Source organism: Cervus canadensis, chromosome 15 (genome assembly GCF_019320065.1).
Source record: "Cervus canadensis isolate Bull #8, Minnesota chromosome 15, ASM1932006v1, whole genome shotgun sequence".
NCBI classification, from domain to species: Eukaryota; Metazoa; Chordata; class Mammalia; order Artiodactyla; family Cervidae; genus Cervus; species Cervus canadensis.
Window position 1 is genome coordinate 49,495,084 of NC_057400.1, and position 23,798 is coordinate 49,518,881.

Sequence of the window (23,798 nt, forward strand, 5' to 3'; positions counted from 1 at the left end):
TAAAGAATCTTCCTGCAATTCGGGACACCTGGGTTCAATCCCTGGGTTGGGAAGATCCCCTAGAGGAAGGTGTGGCAACCCACTCCAGTATTCTTGCCTGAAGAATCCCCATGGACAGAGGAGCCTGGTAGTCTACAGTCCATGGGGTCGCAAAGAGTTGGACACCACTCAGCAACAAAGCACGATTGCAAATACTATGTTTTTTTTTACTATATGTTTTAATAATTAGTTGCCTATGTCCTTCTGCCCCCCACCTCCAACCTTCATGTTACTTTAGGTGAATATGGAAATTATTTCATGTCTGGAGCTATAGGATTAAACTTCTTACTTATGAATTTGTTTCATCTCTGATATTTTTATGAAATATATTTGTTGCAAAAGTTTCAGGTGGAGCAGTGGTAAAGAATCCGCCTGCCAATGCAGGACACATACGAGACACAGATTCAATCCCTGAGTCATGAAGATCCCTTAGGGTAGAAAATGGTAACCCACTCCAGTACTCTTGCCTGCAAAATTCCATGGACAGAGGAGCCTGGCAGGCTGCAGTCCACGGGGTCACAAAGAGTTGGACGCAACTGAGTGCAAGAGCACATGGCATATCATACATCCTACCATTTAATATTTTGAAACTTTTTTGCATTATATATTGTTGACATATTAAAGTGATTATGATACTGTTGATAAATAAAAATGTTTGTAATTCTATCTGCTTAGAAGAAACTCAAAGAATATACATTAAAATTTTAAAAGTTATGGCTTAATTTTATGCATTTTTGTGTGCTCAGCTTTTTTCATGAGCTTGTTAGCTTTACTGATTATCTTTAAAAGTATTTTCTTTATAAATAAAGTAGGTGGAAGTATCAAATACTCAGATTTCTGAGGGAGTCAGGCAGGTGAGGTGAATGCAAGAGCTCCAGTAAATGATAAATGGTAACAGCTAACATACAGTAGTGGAAACTAGGTCAGACTGGAACATATGTACCTCATCTGATGGGGTATACTATGCTGGTTGCTGTACAGGAATGGGGCATGTTGCTTGATATGATTTTTTTTAAAGAAAAAATTATAGCTGCATTTTACAGGAATAGCTGCAACTCATTTAGATTAAACAGCTATGCAGTGAACAGTTCACCTGAAGATTATTGCTCTGAAAGCTTTCTTTGTGAACTATTCTTAGAAAATTCATGACTTATTTTATTGAAAATTGCATAGACTTGAAAATTGTGTAGACTTGATTTTTGTCCCGAATTGTGTTTTTGGTATCTGTCAGTATTGTTTTCTCTTTGTGTACATGCTGAGTTGCTTCAGCTATGTCAGACTCTGTGCAACCCTATGGACTGTAGCCCACCAGGCTCCGCTGTCCAGGGGGTTCTCCAGGCAAGAATACTGGAGTGGATGGCCATGCCCTCCTCCATGGTTCCTCCCAGCTCAGGGATCGAACCCGAATCTCTTACATATCCTGCATTGGCAGGCAAGTTCTTTACCACTAGCGCCACCTCTTCTTAAAAAAAAAAAATATTGACTAGGTGTTTGTATTGCATTTTTTAGATATTGTAATAACAGGAAATAATAGTTAAAGAGGGAATACTACATCCTATTTCTGATTAGATAAAATTTGATACCAGTAATGTTACAGACATAGCTTTGAGCCATCTTTCATTGTTCTTCATTAGCTATTAATGTTAGAACATTTACATACTTAAGATATTTATATAGTGCTTTTAATAATAATTTGCTATCTTTCATGTTTCTTAAATTTAAAGCATATTTGATTTGTTATTTCAAGATATCATTTAAATCTGTTTCTAAGAAAAGTATCCCTGTGTGGTGTTACCTAAATGCATATTATAACCACACAGAGACATGTGCATTATAATCTTAGATTGTATGTACATTTTTTTATTGTTATGAATTTTTTTTATTTATAATAGCAGTTATGTTTGTTAAAGAAGTAGAAAGAAGTACAGTGAGGCAAAAACATCCTTCAGTGTGTTTTTTTTTGTAATTGGAACATAGTTGGCTTACAGTGTTGTATTGGTTTCTGTTATTCACGTATAGTGTATCAGCTATACGTATACATACATATATCCCCCAGTCTCCAGTCTTAAAATCAAGTACTGTAGTGATTATTTCCTTTCAGTCTTTTTTCCTTTTTTTGTAAATCTTTGAATTTGAAGGAGTAGTTTATGTGATTATAATAATATTGCATTATTGTTTTATATCAAGTATTTTTAACAAATTATGAGCATTTTCCAAATTATTGATCACTGTAAGCATTGCTGCAACAACTGTGATATTTTGTCCAACTAGAGATCATAATCTAATCATTTTTCATAATACTGAAAACACTACTTCGGATAGTATAAAAGTAGCACTAACATGGCCAACTTTATATATGAAGGCTTTTTAAGATAGTTCCTTACAGTAGATTTCTAGCAATTGGGTTTTTAAGGTATAAACCAGTTTGAGGTATAAACAGTTTTTACATACATTTCCAGAGGATTTGCTTACTGTATTGGGAATTATTCTTTTAAAAGATCTTTGCTATTTCAATAAGAAAATTATCTTATTTTGTTAGTATTTCTTTAAAGATATTTTCATGATTATAAAATTATACCTGTTGAAGAAAATTTGGAAAACAAATACATAAAAATTACCCTTAAATTCATGACCCAGGTATTATCAGTGTTAATATTTTGTTGTAAATCCTTTTGATTTAGATGTAATTGACATATAACTTTAAATTTGTTTCAGATGTACAACATGATCACTGTGTATATATATGATTATGTGTATATAATTCACTGTGTATGTGATTGATGTTGGTGATGGTTTAGTCTCTTAGTCATGTCCAACTCTTGTGACGCCATGAACTGTAGCCTGCTAGGCTCCTCTGTCAGTGGGATTCTCCAGGCAAGAATACTGGAGTGGGTAGCCATTCCCTTCTTCAGGGGATCTTCCTGACCCAGAGATCAAACCCTGGTCTCTTGCATTGCAGGCAGATCTTTACCTACTGAGCTATGAGGGAAGCCCATGTGTATGTGACTGTGTGTATATATTGCAAAATGATCACTGTAGTAAGTCTAGTTACCGTTCACCTCACATATAAATTGTTTTTCCCTGTGACACGGTCTTCTGTTTAGCAGCTTTCCAGTACAGAGCACACGCTGTGCGCTGTGTTCTCGGGGCTTCCCAGGCGGCACTAGTTGTGCAGTGCAGGAGATGTAAGAGACACGGGTTTGATCCCTGGGTCGGGAAGATCCCCTGGAGGAGGGAATGGCAGCCCACTCCAGTATTCTTGCCTGGAGAACCCCCTGGACAGAGGAGCCTGGTGGGCTACCGTCCATAGGGTCGCAAAGAGTCAGACCAGCTGAAGAGACTTAGCATGCACACATGCACACTATTTTCTTGGGACTTTATAAGTTCAGATTTGGGTTTTTTTGTTTTGTTTTGTTTTATGATTCCATGTATGAGATTGTAGTGTTTTTCTCTGCCTGACTCTTTTCACTTAACACAATGCCCCTGAGGCCCATCCATGCTGTCACAAGTGGAAGGATTTTCTTCCTTTTTTGTGACTAAATAATATTCCTCAGTGTGTCTGTGTGACACATTTTCTTTATCCACTTATCAGGGGACACTTACGTTGTTTCCATGTCTTGGCTACTGTAAGTAATGCTGCATAATTCATGATTCATTAATATTTTGATGTAAATCCTATTTTTCCTTTTAGTTTTATTGAGGTATAGCACTGTCAAAGTTTAAAGTGCATAGCATAATGAGTTGACTTACACATTGAAGAATGATTGCCACAATAAGTTCAGTTTAACATCCACCATGTCATACAGATACAAGGGAAAAAATGTTGCTTTTTCCTTGTGATGAGAACTTTTAGACTTTTATTCTCTTAGCAGCTTTCAAATATACCATACAGCAGTGCTAACTGTGTTAACAATGTCGTATATTATGAATATCTTCTTATCCTTGAATGGTCTTTGATAATTTTTCTTTTTCAGTATTTTTAAATAACTTTTATTTTTAAAAGTTACTTTTAAAGAACTTTTAATGGTAGTATTAGTGTGCTTTAGTATCAGTAGTGGCATAAAGTTGAAAAAGTTTAAAAGTTTAAAAAAAAAGTTAAAGATTTTTTAAAAAGCTGAAAAGTCATAAAATTGAAAAGTTATACAGTAAAAAAAATCTTACCCATCTTCCCCAGCTACCCATTTCCTCTCCCACCAGATGCGTCTATGTTAGACAAAACACATTTTTTAAAAGTTCTTTTGAAAAAATACGAAGAAAATATACCATATACGTTTCTGTAGTTTGTTGTTGTTGTTGTTTTGGGGTTTTTTGTTTTCTTTTTTTTTTTCACTTAAAAGGGCTGGGAGATAGCAGATAACCAGCTTCCTCATTCCTTTTTATAGCCAGTAACTTGTATGGAGGTCATATGATTTATGTAACCTCTTCCTCCCCTATGTACAGTTAGGTTTATAGCCTTTTAACTATTACAAATGATGGTGCCTTGTATGACCCTGTACTTACCTTATTTCACGAATGATGTATAAATTCCTCGGAATAGGGTTATTGAGTCAAAAGGTCATTAATGCATTTGTAATGTGTGTTGTCACGTTGGCAAAGGATTATCAAATTTACCCCTTTGCTAGCGTCAGTAGTGTATGAGGTCAGTATTTTTTATTTCCTTCAATCCAGTTGGTGAAAATGTTACCTCTTATTTTAACATATAAGAATATGATTTCCAGTGGCTAGATGAATACTATCCATTTCACGATGATATCATTTATTTAACCAATTTCTATTACTATACAATTTATATTTTTACTATTATAAAAAGCACTACAGTGACAGTGTATATGAATTTTTTTACCCTTAAAATCCTTTTAACTACATAATTTTGCTATTTTTACACTTAAACATTTTTTCCATGTTATGTTAAAAATTATATTTTCATAAGCAGCGTAGCAGTCCATCATATGAATATTTCTTAATTTACTTGTTATGTTAGACATTTAGGTTGTTTTTTTGTTTATTTTTTATAGAAGTATAGTTAATTTACAATGTTGTGCTAGTTGCAAGTGTACAGCAAATTGATTCAGTTGTGTGTGTGTGTGTATTCTTTTTCAGATTCTTTTCCATTATAGATTATTACAAGATACTGAATATAGTTCCCTGTGCTATACAGTAGGTCCTTGTCGTTTAGCTGTTATATATACAGTAGTATGTCTATGTGTCTATAATCTCCAACTTCTAACTCCCTCCCGCCCCATCCCCTTTAGTAACCATAAGTTTATTTTCTGTGTCTATGAGTTTATTTCTGTTTTGTAAATAAGTTCATTTGTATCATTTTAAGTGATGCCATGATATTTGTCTTTCTCTGACTTACTTCAGTTAATATGATAATCTCTAAGTCCGTCCATGTGGCAGCACTTGGCATTTAATTCTTTTTATGACTGAGTAATATTCTATCTTGTATATATACCACATCTTCTTTATCTTCATCTATCGACCAACATTTAGGTTGCTTCCATGTCTTGGCTGTTGGAAACACTGCTGAAATGAGCATGTATCTTTTTGAACCGTGTTTTTCTCTGATTTTATGCCTGGGAGTGGGATTGCTGGATCATATGGTAACTCAGTTTTTAGTTTTTTTAAGGAACCTCTATACTATTTTCCATAGTGGCTGCACCAGTTTACATTCTCATCAACAGTGTAAGAAGGTTCTCTTGTCAGCCTCTCCAGCATTTGTTGTTTGTAAATTTTTTCAAAATAATTTTATTTATTTTTGGCTCTGCTGGGTCTGTGATGCACTGGCTTCTCATTGCAGTGGCTTCTCTTGTTGCAGCTCCTGGGCTCTAGAGCATATTCTCAGTAGCTGGGGCACTTGGGCTTAATTGCTCCAAGGGAGGTAGGATTTTCCCAGATCAGGGGTTGAATGCATGTCTCCTGCATTGGCAGGCAGATTCTTTACTACTGAGCCACCAGGGAAGCCCTGATTTTTTTATTATGGTCATTCTGACTGGTGTGAGGTGATACCTCGTTGTAGTTTGGAGTTGCAGTTCTTTTAATAATTAGTGATATTCAGCACCTTTTCATGTGTGTTTTGGAACATCTGTATGTCTTCTTTGGAGAAATGTCTATTTAGGTCTTCTGTCCATTTTTTTTTTTTTTTTAATTTTTTAGGCTGTGTGAACTGTTAGGTTGTTCCTAATTACTATTTTAAAAATTTAAAAAGCCTTAAAGAAGATTTTATTTTAAATGGTTGCCTTTAGAGACATTTGAAGAGTTTGAATTACTAAAGTGTTAAAGGTTAGAATGATTATGAATATATTCTTGGTCTACAGTGCCAAGTTGCTTAGCAAAAGTTTTCACGCTGTTTATATTTTGATTTCATTTTTTTATGAATTGTTTGTTTATATTCCCTTGGGTAGCCTTTGTGCTTTTAATTGTTTCCTGCATGGACCCTGCGGTCCTCATGGAGGGAAGAGGGAAGAAGGCTTCTTTTGGTTGTCACAGGCACTGATATTTACCAATCAGGACCAAAGGTGCTTCATGTTCTACAGTGAGTAAGATGGGCCTTGCCAGTGTTTTACAGGAAGGAAACTTGCACATCATGTTTGGAAATATTTCCCCCAATTTTTTACTTTCTAATTTCCCTTTGGAAAATAGAAATAATACATTTTTTCATAAGATCAAATCTGTCTGTCTCCGTCATTTATTTCTTTACTATTTGTTGTTCAGTCACTAAGTGGTGCAGTCCCAAGGACTACAGCACCCCAGGCTGCCCTATCCTCCACTGTCTCCTAGAGTTTGCTCAAGTTCATGTCCACTGAGTTGGTAATGCTATCTAATTGTCTCATCTTCTGCCCAGCTCCTTCTCCTTTTGCCTTCAGTTTTTCCCAGAGTCAGATCTTTTACAGTGAGTCAGCTCTTCACATCAGGTGGCCAAAGTATTGGAGCTTCAGCTTGAGCAACAGCCCTTCCAATGAATATTCAGGGTTGATTTCCTTTAGGATTAACTGGTTTGATATCCTTGCAGTCCAAAGGACTCTTAAGTCTTGAATGCTCTTTTGAAGAGTTACTTTTACAGGTCTGAATTTGTCATAGAAAACTTGGAAAATGAGAAAATTAAAACAAAAATCGTCTATGACTCTTTCACTTAGAAATAGGCTCTAAATATTTTCACATATTTTCTTCTGTTTTACTTTGAAGACATGTCTTTCTTTAAATTGGAAACTAATATGTGAACATATTCTTGTTGCAAAAAAATCAAACATTATAGTTAAAAGACCCTCATTGACTTCCATCCTTACTCCTGTACCCCAGCAGAGTACTTACTGTTTGAAGTTTTGGTATTTATCTCAAGACCTTTCTGTGGAAGCAGAATATTATTTTAGGGTATTAAAAAAAATACTTGAATGCAGCTTTGTTTTTTCTTTTCACCTAAACAGGTGTTTTGGATAGTGTGTGTAAAGACTTTTTAAACTGTTTTATAGTATTAAATAGCATGTATATACCACAATTTACTCAGATGTTATCTCATTTGGGGACATTTTGGGTGTTTGCTTTTAATTATTGTTATTGCATTGTTGCAGAAAAGCATTCTCACACATGCCTATTCTTCCTTGTATGTTTATTGATTTATTAAATATTGATTTCCTGCCATAATCAAGTACTGTTTGAGTTACTTCAGAATCAAGAGGGGAGCAAAACTGAAAAGGTCTCTCACATCATGAAGCTTATAATTTAGTAAGAGGAAAATATATAAAAACTTAAAATATCAAGTAGCAATAAATGCTGGGAAGAAAAGTAGAGCAGAATAAGGGAATATAAAGTGCTGGAGGATTAGGGCCTGCTTCTGTGAATGTACTGGCAAAGAATTATTTCCATGAGAGGGTGATACTTGAACACTAACTTAAGTGGAGACATGAACCATGTGAAGATCTGGGGTAAGACCATTCCTCAGAGGGCATAGTAAATGTAAAAGACTTGACAAAGGATAGGCCATGGCTGTTTTGGCTTCCCAGGTGGTGCAGTGGTAAAGATTCCACCTGCCGATTCAGGAGATGTGGATTCGATCCCTAGGCTGGGAAGATCCCGTGGAGAAGGGAATGGCTACTGGAGTGGCCAGTATTCTTGCCTGGGAGATCCCATGGACAGGAGCCTGGTGGGCTACTGTCCACGGGATTGCAAAGAGCATGACTGAGCGTGCACGCACACGCTTTTGAAGAGCAGCAGGCTCTCTAGTGTGGCTGCAGCCAGCTTGGGAATGTCCCATAAAGTTGTAGAGATCAACGTGAGCTGAAGTGTTTAGGACCATGCTGTCCAGTACAAGAGCCACCAGCCACATGTGGTTATAGAACATTTGAAATGTGGCATAAACACTGATTTCTGGAAATTCCCTGGCAGTCCAGTGTTTAGAACCTGACTCTTCTGCTGCAGTGGCCCAGGTTTGACTCCTGGTCAAGGAGCAAAGATCCCACAGGGCCTCACAGTAAGGCAAAAAAAAAAAAACCCGCTTGATTTCCACGACTTGTAAGACTTGGTAACATGGCAAATCATTCCATTATTCTTGCCTGGAAAATCCCATGGACAGAGGAGCCTGGCAGGCTACACAGTTCATAGGGGTTGCACAGAGTCAGATATGACTGAATCAACTTAGCACAGGATAGTAACAGAAAGAGAATGTGAATTATCATTAATAGCATGTTATGTTGATTATATGCTGAAATAATATTTTGGACATATTGAGTTCAATAAAATGTATGTTTTCTTCACTGGTAGCAGCTGCGTTGGACAGTGGTGTTTACTGTTTTGAGAGAGTCAGGGGTAGAGAAATAAGAGTTTTATTTTTAAAATGATATGTATTTATCTATTTTTGGCTGTGCTGGGTCTTCCTTGCTGCTCGGCGTTTCTCTGGTCGTGGCAAATGCGGGGCTGCTCTTGGTTGTGGTGCGTGGGCTTCTTGCAGTGGCTGTTCTTCCTGTGGACGCTGGCTCCAGGGCGCGCGAGCTGGGCAGTCGCAGCTCCCGGGCTCTAGAGCGCGGGCTCAGTAGTTGTGGTGCACGGCCTAGTGCTCTGCAGCGGGTAGGATCTTTCTGGATTGGGGATCGAACCCGTGTCTCCTGCCTTGGAGGAGACACCAGGAGCCCCAAGAATTTTGTTTTAGATAAAGTTTTAACAAAGTTTTACTTTGTTTTAACAAGGTAAATTTAGGGTAACATAACATACCAGAGACTACACATATTCTAAGTGGAGTTTAATGTTTTCTCAAAGTAAACTTACTCATGTAAGCAGCACTTAAACAACAGCAAAAAAAAAAAAAAAAACCAGAGCAAACTGCTATCCTGGTAGCTTCCACTTATACTTCTAACTCCATAAATTAGTGATAGCATTTATTGCAATTTCAAAGTCTCAGAATTATAGGATTGTTTACAATATGCCTTAGAATTGAGACACTTGGAAAATCAAATATTTTGTCTAAAAGGTTAAGGGTATTAGGAATTACTTTCTAAGCTTTCATAACATTTACCTGTTTTTCGGTTTAGGAGTTTTTAAGAACACGGTAAATAGGAAATCAACTGTAATTGTAAACAATTTGGTGTGTTTTGGGCAGTGCTATCTATACTATACTCCTTTTCTGAGAATGGAAATCTTTGGGATAATTGTGGCTAAACAGCTAACTTTAGAAGTTTTTTGTGGAGGGAAATAATTAAATCTCTAAATTTCCTCTTTTTTTTTTCTGTCTCCAAATGTAGAGAATTTAAGAAGGCCTGCACAAGCTATTTAGAAGATAAAAGATAAAAAAAAAAAGATAAAAGATAATCAGGTACTAAGTATCAATAATAATTTAATATTTTTCTTTAAGATAAGATAGTTTCCTCAGATTTATGGATCCAGTGTATTCTCAACTTCAGATGTGCATCCATTGAAATTTTATACAAATAAAATGCAACAAACTTAGCAAGCTATTAAAATTAATAAGTTTTGTTTTGTTTTATTGTTTTCAAGAAGTCTGTGTCTGTAATCTTCCTGGAGGATTGAAAGGCCTCTTTTTGTTTCATATGAAACAAATTTTAGTTTATTTAGTTAGTATATATATTGTATCTTTTAGAAATAAAAAATGGAGGAGATTGCAGAAAAAGTAGTTTGTACCCCCCCCTTCCATTCAATAATGAATAAATACATTGGATTTGTATTTTTCAAATTGTTGGTGATTTGCGCAAAGTCTTCCATGCTTTTGTTGTTGACTGTTCTTACCTGTGGTTGTGGTGTGTGTAAAATTGATAAGGAATGGTGGTAGATAATATGTACCTATATGTTTAATAAAATTTTGTAAAACTAAATAAATACACACAAATGAGTCCGGGTAGAACTGGGGAAATGTGGATCGTGTCAGCATTGTTATGCTTTTTACCCTACAGCTGTGCTATTATACTTTAGTTTTGTAAAATGTTACCGTGGGGGAAACATGTATCCCTGTGTATTATTTCCTATAACTCTATGAATCTATAAAAATTTCACTAGATTTAAAATATCTTTCATTGCTTACTGAGATTACTGAGCTACTAGCTTAAGACATAATTTTCGCAAAAACATAAACATTTCAGTTAGTCTCTGTTTTGAACAGATGAACAGATTTTTATAGTTCATTGTTTTGAATGCTGTTTACACTAAGTACCTTTGTTTCTTTTGCTTTTCATTTTACCCTGTCATTCTCCACCAGGTATTACAATTTGGAGGAAGTACTTAAATGCTTATGAAAACAATGTCTTATCTAGTAGCTATCTGCTCTGTAGATAAAACTTACATAGAGTATCTCACTTATTGATGTTTTTATCTACATTAGATAGATCAGTATAGGCTGTTGTTAATGATCAAAAAATAATTTCATATGTAAAGTGTAATGTATTTTTACTCATAATGTTAATCTACCATATATATAACTATTGTTAAAGTAGCTCACTTTCTTTTTTCCTTGAATTATTTTTAGGAATTTAAATATTTTTCTTTTTAAAACTCCACTATTTTAATCAAAATTTATTTTTGTTTTCTAGGAGCAAAAAGATTGGATCAGTTTGTCCTTGATTTTTCCCTATTTAAAGGTAACCTGTCTCTAGTTCACTAAATCATACAGACTTAATACAATTTTCTGTTTGAGGTGACAGTCTATATTTGGTTTTTAAAATAGCAGTTGTATTATATAATGACTAAACCTTTTATGTCTTTTCTATAAGATACGGTCTAATCTTTCAAAGAAAATAATCATGTAATTTATGTCATGGAAGTAAATATTAAAATCAGACTACATTTCTTGTTATGTTCCACAGAGTTTTGTTTTGTTTTCTCTTCAGAAATTTATGAAAAATCTTTGCTGTTTTAGTGTGTTTGCCTGAAACTGTTTTACTCAGATTGAAGTATTGACGCCATGGGAATAAAGGTTCAGCGTCCTAGATGTTTTTTTGACATCGCCATTAATAATCAACCTGGTAAGGAAATTAATGTCCCTATTTAACATTTATATATGAATATTTAATATTTTAAATTATCTTTACATGAAGAAATATAAACCAGCTACCTTCTTTTTCAGCTGGAAGAGTTGTCTTTGAATTATTTTCTGATGTGTGCCCCAAAACATGTGAGAACTTTCGATGTCTTTGTACAGGTTTGTTGACATTTTCACTCACCCTAATAGTTTAAATTTAACACATTTTAGATTTTTTCTTGCATTCTTTCTCAGCATGCTGATTATGCAACATTGACTAGACATGAAAGTAATTCTTAGACATATTAATTGTCTAAGGATTGTAACAGAGATTATATCAGAGATTGATTTTTCCACTCATTAGAAAAGCATGGGTGCTTCTTAAATGAATTTTTAAAAGAATTCCTGAGAGGAGTGAAAATTCTGTAGCTTAGAGAAGTCTTTATAGATCAAGAGAAATAATTTTTTATTTATTCTTTTTATTTAAATTTTTCTTTCAGTTTTGTTGAGATGTAATTGGTATATATCACTGTATGAGTTCAGGAGTGCAGCATAATGGTTTGATTTACATACATCATAAAGTGGTTATCACAATAAATTTAGTTAACATTCATCATCTCATATAGATACAAAATTAAAGAAGTGTGGAAAAAATTTTTTCCTGTGATTTCATCATTAATATTGCTTTAATACTATTTCCTTAATTTCTTTTCTACTTAATGACATACTGATTTTTCTTCTCTTTAGGTGAAAAGGGGACAGGGAAATCAACTCAGAAGCCATTACATTATAAAAGTTGTCTCTTTCATCGAGTTGTTAAAGATTTTATGGTTCAAGGTGGTGACTTCAGTGAAGGTAAGACTTCAATTCTTAAAAAACAAAATCAAATATTCTTTGTTTATAAATTTATATTCTTTTATGTACATGGATCTGAAAGTTAGACAAGTCTCTGGAAGTACTGGTCCAATTTTCTTCTGAGCCCACTTAATCTTTTGGTCAAAAAAAAGTACTGGAAATTCCTTGGTGGTCCAGTGGTTGGGATATGGAGCTTTCACTGCTGAGGGCCCGGGTTCAATTCCTGGTTGGGGAACTGAGATTCTGCAAGCTGCCTGGCATGGCCAAAAATAAAAATTAGAACAACTCATAGAAATAGACATAAAGGAGGAAACACACAGGAAAAATTTCATCTTTGGTGCATGAATTAATTTCAGAAATTTGCTTTTGGATAAAAAAACATTGGCTTCCCTGGTGGCTCAGTGGTAAAGAAGCACCTGCCAAAGAGGGGGATGCAGGTCCTATTCTAGGTCAAGAAGATCCCCTGGAGAAGGAAGTGGCACCCCACTCCACTATTCTTGCCTGGAGAATCCCATGGCCAGAGGAGCCTGGCAAACTACAGTCCATGGGGTCACACAAGAGTCAGACACGACTTAGCAACTAAACAACAACAACAACAAACCCACTATATATCTCCTAGTAGCCTGTCTGTGTTCATGTTTGATTTTGTCACATCCAGTTATCTTTTACTACAGTGTAGTTTTTACCTCCTTTCTTTTTGTAAAAACACTTTGAAAGCTACTAGTAATTTCTGTTAAAGGACCTACACAATCATTAGAATCTGAACAGTCTTTTTTCTACAGTTATTAATAGGCTTTGTCACACTCATATTGTTGTATCAGAGAAGAGAAAAGGTAATTTGGGATCCTGTCAGTAGTATCTTTTATGATTTGCTGTGAACCTTTGAGTATTGTTGGTATAAAGTCATTGAGGTACCTACTTTGTAAGAAGCATTTTATTTAGGAATGCTTCAAGGAAATTACTGACCTAACAGTTCTAAGAGTCCATGCTTTTCATTCTTAGGAAATGGACGAGGAGGAGAATCCATTTATGGAGGATTTTTTGAAGGTAAAAATGTTTATGTTTAAATTAAACATTTTAATGTTTACTTTTAAATTAAAGGCTTGATCTTAATCTTTACTAAAAGAGAGATTCAGCTGTATTTCTTAGTGATAATACCAACATTTTTGTGTGTCCATTTTTCTATGAAGATTTTTTAAAAATCTTTGATATTCTAAATTTGGCTGTAATGTTTCCCCAAAATTTAAGTTTTCTCTGTGGAATTTCTGTTAATGTGAAGATCTTTTGAAAGACTCTAAACATGTGGTTGTAGAATTAATTTCATATTACCCATCTTTAACTTTGGGGAGTCAGTGAAATTTCACGTTCTACCTGCTTTTTTCTTGTTCTAATACAGGATTGGAAGACAATCTGCTTTCTTTGCAATAAGCTGTTTTCTCTATCAATAGCAGAAATTAAGTTAATGAGTGCCTCTGTGTGCTAAAAATAATATTGAAGAGAGATTGATATAGTATTTGGATTTTATAGCAGATGATTGAAAATTAAAAATATTTTAATATGAAAAGATAGGGGAGGGAATTGGTTGATATTAGATTTCTCTTACCCTGACTTTTTAATCTAAATTTTGCTTGGTGCTAAAGATCACATGATAGGAACCCAAGATATATAGAGGAGTGAAAAGGAATTTTGAGGGGGAAATTATGCCTATAATGTAACTGAAACTTTGCTTCTCTACAGATGAGAGTTTTGCTGTTAAACACAATAAAGAGTTTCTCTTGTCAATGGCCAACAGAGGGAAGGATACAAATGGCTCACAGTTCTTCATGTAAGAATTCATGATCTGACTTAAAATATCCCTTTTTTGGTGTGTCATTTTTCTGGATTCCTGCTACTGATCACTGATAAGAGAGGGACCTATAAGGGGGAGAATTTTTAAAGGTGGAAGAACAAAGAATTTAGCAATACAGCTGACCTCCCCTTTTGCTGCTAAAGTTTTCAAATGATGAAAACTTTTGTCAAGAGGACACAGGAGCCAGCTTGAAGAGTTTCCAATCATCTTAGTAGTAATTGATCCAGGAAAAAATTATCTATGGAGGATAAATTAAGGAACAGAATATTTGCAGTGAGCATCTCTTTATAAATTACTTAATTAGAAAAGAGTAAAAATACGGGTTGTTCCTCATTTTTCAAAGATTCTTTATTTGTGAATTTGCTAACTCACTAGGTTTATTTGTAATCCAAAGTCAATACTACTAATGTTTTCCAATTCTGACAATGAAAAAATTGTTACCAGGGCTCATGTCAGCAATTCATGTTTTTTTATCATGTTCCATGGGTAAAAATTTGCTCTTCTCTTCAGTAACATAAACTCTTTTGGTCTCAGAAGAATTTAATCTGTCAGCACCATATGGATTATTTATGTGTTTTCTATTTCATATTTGTAACTCCCTTCTTCAACCATGAGAAATCTCTCTTCCATTATGTTAAAAAATTTCTACCCATTTGTTGAATCCTAGATTTAAAAATTGCCACCCTATAACACTGGGAAAAGTAACGTACTATCGAGAGTTCACTGTTTTTAGCAGTTTTTGTTTTTAGAGTGAGGGTATGTAGTTATTGCATTTAAAAGCGACTTCTGTTAGTACTTTTTAGTATAAATTTTGTATGGTTTTATGACTCAAAATATGTTATATTCATTTGTTTCTGATTATATTTCATTTGTTTTTCCTGCCAGATTGATTTGTTTTTTGTCCTTTTTTTTTTAAGCTTTTAAAACATTAACATGATTTGAAGAGTCAAAGCAGAGAGAATACCATTGAATTATCACTCCCACCTAACTCTTCACTCCATTTCCATTCCCCCATTTTTTCACCCCTTTTTACACCACCTGTCCATATTATTAACCAACCTCATTAGTTTCTGGCTTATTTTTCTGTATTTCTTTTTACAAACATAAGCACAGATATACACTTTTTTCTTATTTTCCATTTTTTCTTATATAATAGATAGCATACTGTACATAATGTTTTTCTGTCTTCACTTAATGATGCATCCTAGAAATCATTTCATATCAGTTCATAGAAATCTTTTTCATTTTTTTCACAAATGCATAGTACTCTATTGTGTGTGTGTATACTGTAATTTATTCAGCCAATTACCTATGTATGGATGTTCCTGATTTTTTAAACAGAAACAACTTATATTGCATTGGTTAGAATACACAGATAAGAAGAAGAAAAACAAAAAAAAAAAAAGAAGAAAAACAATCCTCTCCCCAAGAGCATCTTTTCATGGAATAAAAATATAGAGTTGCATATACTCTGTAATCAACTTTTGGATATAATATAAATCTGGTTGTGTGTTACTAAATATGAATTAGTAACATTTTAATAGTACATGTTAATCCATTGTTTGAATGTACTATGGTTTTAATTATTTAATCTCAGTTTTGAACATTTGGTTGCTTCTTGTTTTCAAACTGCTCCAGTGAACACTGTTGTGCCTATTGTTTGATGCATTTTTAAATTCTTCTATGCAAGTGACTGGAAGTTTACTTAGTCAAGTATTTATATATGTTTAAGGCTTTACATATATATTGCTGCATTGACTTCCAAAAGGAAGTGCTAATTTTACCAGATCCTCAGCAACACTATTACCATTTATTTTCCCTTTTTAAAATAAAATCCTTCCTGTGCTAACCAAAACCCCTATGTTTTGTTTTTTTTTTTTTTGAGGTGCTAAATACTCTTTATTTGATGCTATACATAAACCACACTAAAATGCCTTTCATTAAGTAAAAGGCTAAATTTTAGATAGAGAATTTTAATTAAATTGGCGTAGTTTATAAAACCAAAAAGATAAAGTGGAATTTGTCAGTGTATTTTCAATTCTTGCCTTAACAGGCTAATGAACACAACTTCAAACACATCTGAATCCTCCTCTGTTCTATGAGACAGTGAAGGGACCTTTTCAGTATTTAAATATATTAATATAACCAGTTATAGAAATCTAAATATAAAACCAATCTCTTATAGGGTTTGAGAAGGAATGCACCATCTCCCTAAGAAGTTTAATATTCCTTATTCAAGTTCAATCATCTCTTTAGAATGGGAAAAGTGATAGTACTTGTTGAACTGGAATTACTATCAAAATTAAAAAAGCTGACCATATTTGTTTAGCCACAAACCAATCTTATTTAAATCAGGACTGTCCAACAGAATTATTCCATCAGCCGTTCATGATCTGAATTCTAGTGTGTGAGATCAGTTTAAATGTGGCATAAAAAGTCATGAGACACTTCTGTTTCATAATAAATAAGGCAGTGGCCAACTATTACTCATTGGTAGCTTTTTTGAGATAAGCTATCAAGTCCTCCCTCTCTCCCTTCTTCTTAATGCCAGCAAAGATCATCTTTGTTCCAGGGATGTACTTCTTGGGATTCTCCAAGTACTCCATCAGCGTCTCCTCTCCCCAGGTGATACCTTTGTTCTTGTTGGCATCTGTGTAAGAGAATCCAGCAGCCTGACCCGTCTTTCGTCCAAACAGACCATGGAGGTTTGGCCCAGTCTTGTGCTTGCCTCCCTTTTCCACAGTATGGCACTGGGCACACTTCTGAACAAAAATCTTCTTGCCCTTCTCAACATCACCCATTTTTAAATCGTTCTTTCTCTGGGCGCGACCGAGAAGTTCCCGCTCGCAAGCCGAACGCCCCGCTTTCTCCAAAACCCCTATGTTAAATTCACATGTATATTCTCAGAATCTTCCTAGTGTTGGTTTCTCCTGACTCCTTTCCAATTCTGGTTAACTCATCTTTACTTCTTTGTTCTTTGTTCTTTTTATTTTTTTTAAGGAAACAACTTCAGTTTTTTAATTTTTTAAAAAAAATATTGTGGTAACATAAAAAATTTGCTGTTTTAACCATTTGTAACTGAGTCAGTGATATTATTTATATTCACAGAATTGTGCAGCTACCACCACTATCTCCAACACTATTTCATCATTCCATAGAGTAGCCATTTCCCCTTCCACTCAGCCGCTTGATAACCTTTATTCTATTTTCTGTCTCGGAGAATTTGCCTGGTCTATATGTATGAGTGGAATCATACAATATTTGTCCTTTTGTGTCTAACATATTTCACTTAGCATCTTTTGAGGGTTTATCCGTGTTTTATAGCATGTACCAGAGCTTCATTCTTTTTTGTGGTTGACTATCTTTCCAGTGTGTATACAGACCACGTTTTGTTTATCCATGTTTATTTGTTAGGGGACATTTGGGTTGTTTCCACTTTTTGTCTGTTGTGAGTAATGTTACACTGAACATTGGCACACATATATATTTGTTTGAGTCTCTGATTTCAGTTCTTTTGGATATATACCTAGGAGTAGAATTGCTGGATTATATGGTAATTGTATGGTTCGCTCTTTGAAGAACCATCAAACTTTTCCAGAACAGCTACATCATTTCGCATTCCTACCAGCTTTATACAAATAATGCTAGCTTCTAGCATTGTTTGTTCTAGTTTTGCTATTCTCATCACTTTTTCACCAATCTGAGAATGACTGTGAAGCACTGCAAGTGTTGATTTAGGGGTTACAAATAAATTATAGTGAGCAAGCCCGTGGGCAAATATGAAATCTGTGAAATGAGGATTTACTATATCTTGATGCAAATTGTATATAGTGAATGTAACACAAATACATATATAGTGTACACCTAGGTTTTTACATTTCTAGGTGCTTTTATCAAGTTGAGGTGATTACAGCTGTTACACTGAGAAAACAATAACAGGTTATCACTTTTTAAAAATAAGGTGAGCTTATTTTAAAGTTCTAACATGTACATGAAATACATGTATATGTTAAAATTTTTTTAGTAGTATCGTTTGTGTTTTAACCAAAGGTTAGCTTAAATTGTGTTCCTTCTTTCAAATTTCTAATGCTTTTTAAAAGATTTTTTTAGATAATAAATCTCATATAGTACCCATCTTTAGTCCATTATACCAGTATGTCTTCATAGCTACTCAGATAGCAGCTTTAACTAGAAAGTTTTAAGGTTCATTTGGAGAAAAAAAGGATTTTTTTTAAAATGAATTTTTGCTTATTTTAGATTTTGTCTAAATTTTAATGCAAATCTCTTTCTTCAACTTGAGATTTACTTTATGTTAGGGATAACAAACTCTAAGACCCACAGGTCTTCAGCAGGTAACATAAGGGAATAAAGACTGCTGGAATGATAAATTTAATTATTAATCTTTCTGTTAGAGAAGACAGGGATATTCAGCATGACCAGTTATTGCCACATGCCAAGTGCCACATCTTCCAGGTTTTAAAAAAGGTCTGGAATACAGATTTTTATATAGAAGTACCCAAATTTGTAAATCTTGGCAGCTAGTTTAAAAATTTATAAACAGTACACAGGATGGACCACTTCTGTTCAGGCCCCATGGAACACGCATGAATGCGGCAGAATGTGACCTGGGCTCTACCTGTTTAAAATGCTAAGGCTGGAAAAGTACTGATATTAAACTCAAACTGGTGCAATGTTTTGGTAAGTTATGGTATACCCAGATAGTAGAACATTGTACAATTATGGATATTCAATAAGAACCCAATTATATGCAAGAAACATGAATGGATAGATGTAACAAGAAAACATCAATTTAATTTCATGTATGTTTTCAATAATGTATAGGTATTTCAGAACAAAATTTTGAAAATGCATTATGTCAAAAGCATCTTGTATTCAGTTCTGTTTAAGGTTAAGGTAAATAAGATTCTATTAATGTTAGCGTATGTATGGATTCTTGTTTTCTACATTGTTTCCAATGCAGTTATTTTCTTTTCCTTTTTAGAGATGCTAACTTTGTTTTTCTCTGACTTTGTTTTTATTCTTCTATCTGATGACTTCCAAAAGAACAACAAAACCAACTCCTCATTTAGATGGGTAAAGATTATTTTCATGTATTTTACAACCTATTTTAAATTAATATATTAAAATAAGAAACTTTTATTTAATCATCTTTACTTGACTCTTTAGGCATCATGTGGTTTTTGGGCAAGTGATTTCTGGTCAAGAAGTTGTGAGAGAAATAGAAAACCAGAAAACAGATGCAGCTAGCAAACCATTTGCTGAGGTGCGGATACTCAGTTGTGGAGAGCTAGTTCCAAAATCGAAAGGTAAAAGCAAGTATATGCTAACTTTTATGTGCACAAAACAGTCTTTTTTTTTTTTTACAAAACAGTCTTAATTAGTTGGCATGAACTTTATACTAGAGTGACCATAAGTATGACATTTTTGTGTATTTTTAATGTATTTTTGTATTTTTTAAATGTGTTTTACCTTACTCCATATTTTGTTCATTTACTGTGAAACTGATTAACTTTTCTTGTCATTAATTTACAGTAATTTGTCCTTTTGCTTCCACATTGTTTTTTAGATTTTTTGAAAAGTATAGTTGTCTAAATAGTGTGGTAAATATTCTTCTAGGAAAAGAGTGTGGGGAGGATGACAGTTGAAGAGATTAACATAAGCTAACAAACTTTATGGGAATAAATTATTTCCCCTTCATGCACTGCAAGCATCTGGCACGTTTGAGACACGTTTTTTGCTTAAACAAGAACACTTCAAGTTAACACAACTGATAGTTTACTATGATACTATCTGAAATTGTAAGAACTTGGTTTTAAGTATTTAAAGTCTTTATGTTAAATATGAAATATGTAATTTCTATTGTTTACTACACATATTGAGTCTGATAAGTCTCAAAGTAATGAGGTGAGATTACCTTCAAATCTGTATGGAAAACAATAAAATATTGAAATGACCTATTCTTAATCATCTAAGGAATAATAAATAATATCAGTACTTAGTTTTTCATGTTTAACAAATGTGAGAATCATCTAACCTTTCTTTTCTGATCCTCACGAGAACTATATAATACTATTTCTCTCCATTCCACAGATACGGTCAAGGAAATTGTTATTTACCACATCAGGGAACTGGACCCAAGTTTGCAGGCTCCAGATCTAAAGCTTTGTTAGGTGTTGCTAACTCATTAAAGTCTTTAATATTCCTTTCAGAATTGCCATAAGTAGAGCATTCTGTTCTCAAGTGTAAGTATCCTGATGTGCTCTGTAATATGTACATTTCATTTTGCTTTAATATAAAAAGACCCACAATATTTCTGGAGGAAGATCCCCCCATACACACACAGACGCACACAGACAGGGTTTGTGAGATCTTAGTTCCCCAACCAGGGATCAAACCTAGGGCCGTGGCAGTGAAAGTATCAAGTCCTAACCACTGGACTGCCAGAGAAATCCCTGAAGAAGACTTATTTTTAATTTTCTTCTTTTTGTTTCACTTTGATTCAAATTATTTCATCTCTGTATGTCAAACATATACGTTGTAATCCTTTGCAGGAATATTGCTGCAGCTCATACTGGGGCTGTTCATAAGTCTGGCTATCTGTCCTTATTTACAAATAACAGTTATAATGCATACCTTGTGTTTGAGGTGATTCAGAAAGAATGAGTGTTGTTGAGTATCTTACCTTTTTTAAAAAGCAATCTATATTAAACTTTGCAAATTTTAGACCCTGAATCTTGCCATTTTATTCTTCAAAGTGTTGTTGGTACAATTAGAATATTTTGGTTTAAGGCATTTCTTCCCATATCATCTAGAAAATCTTCATATTTTATTTTGTACTTAATTGTTTTTTGGCTTTTTTCTTGTGTTTTATAATTTTTTAAGGATCATGTGTTAGGATCTATTCTCTGCTTATAACAGTTAAGAATGCTGTGTGGTTACATATTTAGAAAGAGATTGAGGTAATTAAAAAGCTTACATCTTAAACCATAAAAGTTATCACAGACTCTCTAATACATCTGGTGTAAAATTCTTTTTGGTATTAACTGGTCAGTGTTTGAATACTTGCTGAATGGATGAGAAGGTGAATGAATATCACTGTTGATATATTATTATGTTTTTGTCATGTATTTTCACCTGAATTGATAAATACTAATTTTGCCCGTGCCATTGTGGCCAGGAAGTTGTGCTGAAAGTTGATGTAGTGTTCAAGTGTGTGTTCCTCAGACTCATGCTGAGGAAGCATATCTTGCCCTGATCCATTTCATCAATTGAGGAAAACCTGTCCCTTTGTTAGTGTCTTCCCAGGAGTTATTGAAAAGATCAGGTTTGTTTCAAACATACTGTCCATGCCTGCTCTGTTCTGGATCACACTGGAAGAAGGAAAAGAGCACCTATTACCCTGCAGTCCTTCAGTTATCATTCAGAACATTGGTCAGAATGAATTTTGTCATGCTTCTGTATGATCTTTTTTTTTTTTTAGGCGTAGCTATGTCTTACATCCAGTTTATATTTGATGGCCTTCTTACAGTCTTAAATTGGAAATAGTCAAAAAGCTTTGGGTAGCACAGTGGTGTTCATCGTCATCATATTCAAAACCTTGTTTGAGGGATACACACCCCAATTTAAAAAAAATAAATATAGAATTTTTTTCTTTTCTTTTTCTAACTTCCTTAAAGAAAACAAAAAGACTTCTGAAGAAATCTGTCTGGGCCCACTTATATGTGGTCTTGGTGAGTCTAGGCAATCATCTTGTGCCTTTGTACCTTTGCTGTTGTGAGATTGGAAATTCTACTTTTTCTGGCTATTTGAATGTGCCTGAGAAGGTTCAGAGTCAAGGGGAACATCCTTCCAACAGGCGCAGAGGGGGAACACTGGAGACTAACCAAAACTGCATCCCTGTAGAGGCTATCAAGGGGCAGAGTGGAGGATAGAACACAGACCACTGCTTTGATAAGAACACGTCCTGCTTGGATACAAAGTAAGCTGCAGGGTATCTTCAGGAAAGTTCACCTTCTTTGGTTCTGCAACTTAGTATAAAACTCTTTCTATGCCCAGCTCTTGATGCTGTCAAGGTCTAAAGCTAAAGAGATTCAAGGCGACCCTTACTAGCATTTACCTCAACTTTCCGAGGAATCCTGGGCAGTCCTGAGCATGACCTCAGCTGGGGCTGAAGCAGGGATAGTAGGTTCTGTTCTGGAATCCTCAGGACACTGTCTCCAGTTATGTAGATGGACTGATGCCCTGAATGTTGAAAGAATCAGGGTTCAAGGAAAAGCATGAGATATAGAGAGACAGTAGTCAAAGGGCAGCTCCTTTTACCTGCACATGTCCTGCCCAGGAGAAGGGGCGACAGAGGATGAGATGGATGGATGGCATCACTGACTCAACGGACATGGGTTTGAGCCAACCCCGGGAGATGGTGAAGGATGGGGAAGCCTGGCATGCGGCAGTCCATGGGGCCGCAGAGTCGGACATAGCTTGGTGACTGAACAACAGCAGTCCCACCCAGGCCCACACCCTCTGAAATAGAACCTTTCTGTGTCTGTCCTGTCTGTGCCATCTTGTTTTATACTTTATTTCTCTGATGTAAATCAGAAGGGAAGGGAAATAACGTTGTATGGTAAAATCTCCCTTCTGTATTAAAACTTTTATTCATCTTACAGACATCTCAGGAGAAAAGTTACTGTTTTGCTGTGAGAGGTATTGAGCATCAGACAAGTCAAACACAGTGAAAATGTGGTTTAAGGTCAAGGATAATACCAACTACCTATCTGTTGCATAACTGTGTACCTAAGGGCACTAATCTGTGAGTTTCTGGGAAATGAAAACTGCATGGCATTTATCCTTGTATTCCAAGACCTATTACAGACCACAGCGGTGCATAAGGAGTTCACTAACTTCATTTTCACCCTGTCAACATCACATGCAAGACTCTGTGGAGGGACTTTTTAGCACTTGGTTTGTATCAATAAGAATTCAAAGTTCATTTGAGTGTTATGAAGACAAGTATTCAATTATCCGTTACAAAATAAATAACTATAATGCTGAAATAAACCACTAAGGTGGTTTCTTGTAAAGACCGACTATTTCTTTGGTCTGCTCAGCAATTTGCTATAAATAAGCAGTAAGCCACTCTTTCCCAGGTGACTCAGATGAGAAAGAATACACCTGCAATGTGGGAGATCCGTGTTCAATCCCTGGGTTGGGAAGGTCTCCTGGAGAAGGGAATGGCAACCCACTCCAGTATTCCTGCCTGGAGAATTCATGGACAGAGGAGACTGGTGGACTACAGTCCAGGGGGTCACAAAGAGTTGGACACAACTGAGTGCCTAACACTTTCACTTCTTTCAAGCCATTCCTGGTGACCTTTTATCTCTGTGATAGACAGCTGTTATCCTTTCTTTAAAGTTGGAAAGGCAAACAGCTTGTTACTTTGTTCTCTTGAATATGACTAATGCATCCTTGGTGGACATCTGTAATGTACAATTTCATATTACAAAATGATGACTTTCTAGAGTTATGAAATATAGTCTTCACATTAAACCAAGTTTTCACATTATGATTTAAAGAGCATAT

General features: G+C 34.9%; 2 protein-coding genes across 12 annotated transcripts in view; one reads left to right on the top strand and one right to left on the bottom strand.

Annotated features, from left to right (window-relative positions):
- Positions 1–23,798, top strand: part of PPIG (peptidylprolyl isomerase G) — a 43,053-nt gene that overhangs the window by 4,733 nt on the left and 14,522 nt on the right. For 4 of the 11 annotated variants that reach the window (XM_043487668.1, XM_043487677.1, XM_043487666.1 and 1 more), the window contains exons 2-10: positions 9,771–9,841; positions 11,070–11,117; positions 11,396–11,501; positions 11,603–11,677; positions 12,245–12,352; positions 13,355–13,399; positions 14,090–14,177; positions 19,266–19,295; positions 19,389–19,528. In XM_043487668.1, coding sequence (XP_043343603.1) covers positions 11,441–11,501; positions 11,603–11,677; positions 12,245–12,352; positions 13,355–13,399; positions 14,090–14,177; positions 19,266–19,295; positions 19,389–19,528 — 547 coding nt within the window. In that variant the 5' untranslated portion in view covers positions 9,771–9,841; positions 11,070–11,117; positions 11,396–11,440. Of the gene's footprint in view, positions 1–9,770; positions 9,842–11,069; positions 11,118–11,366; positions 11,502–11,602; positions 11,678–12,244; positions 12,353–13,354; positions 13,400–14,089; positions 14,178–19,265; positions 19,296–19,388; positions 19,529–23,798 lie in introns of all 11 variants that reach the window. The other 7 variants (XM_043487674.1, XM_043487672.1, XM_043487673.1 and 4 more) reach the window with 3 other exon arrangements.
- On the bottom strand, positions 16,632–17,066 carry LOC122453615 (cytochrome c). The gene has a single exon (XM_043487681.1). It carries the CDS (start codon positions 17,000–17,002, stop codon positions 16,685–16,687), a length of 318 nt encoding a protein of 105 aa, XP_043343616.1. The 5' UTR covers positions 17,003–17,066; the 3' UTR covers positions 16,632–16,684.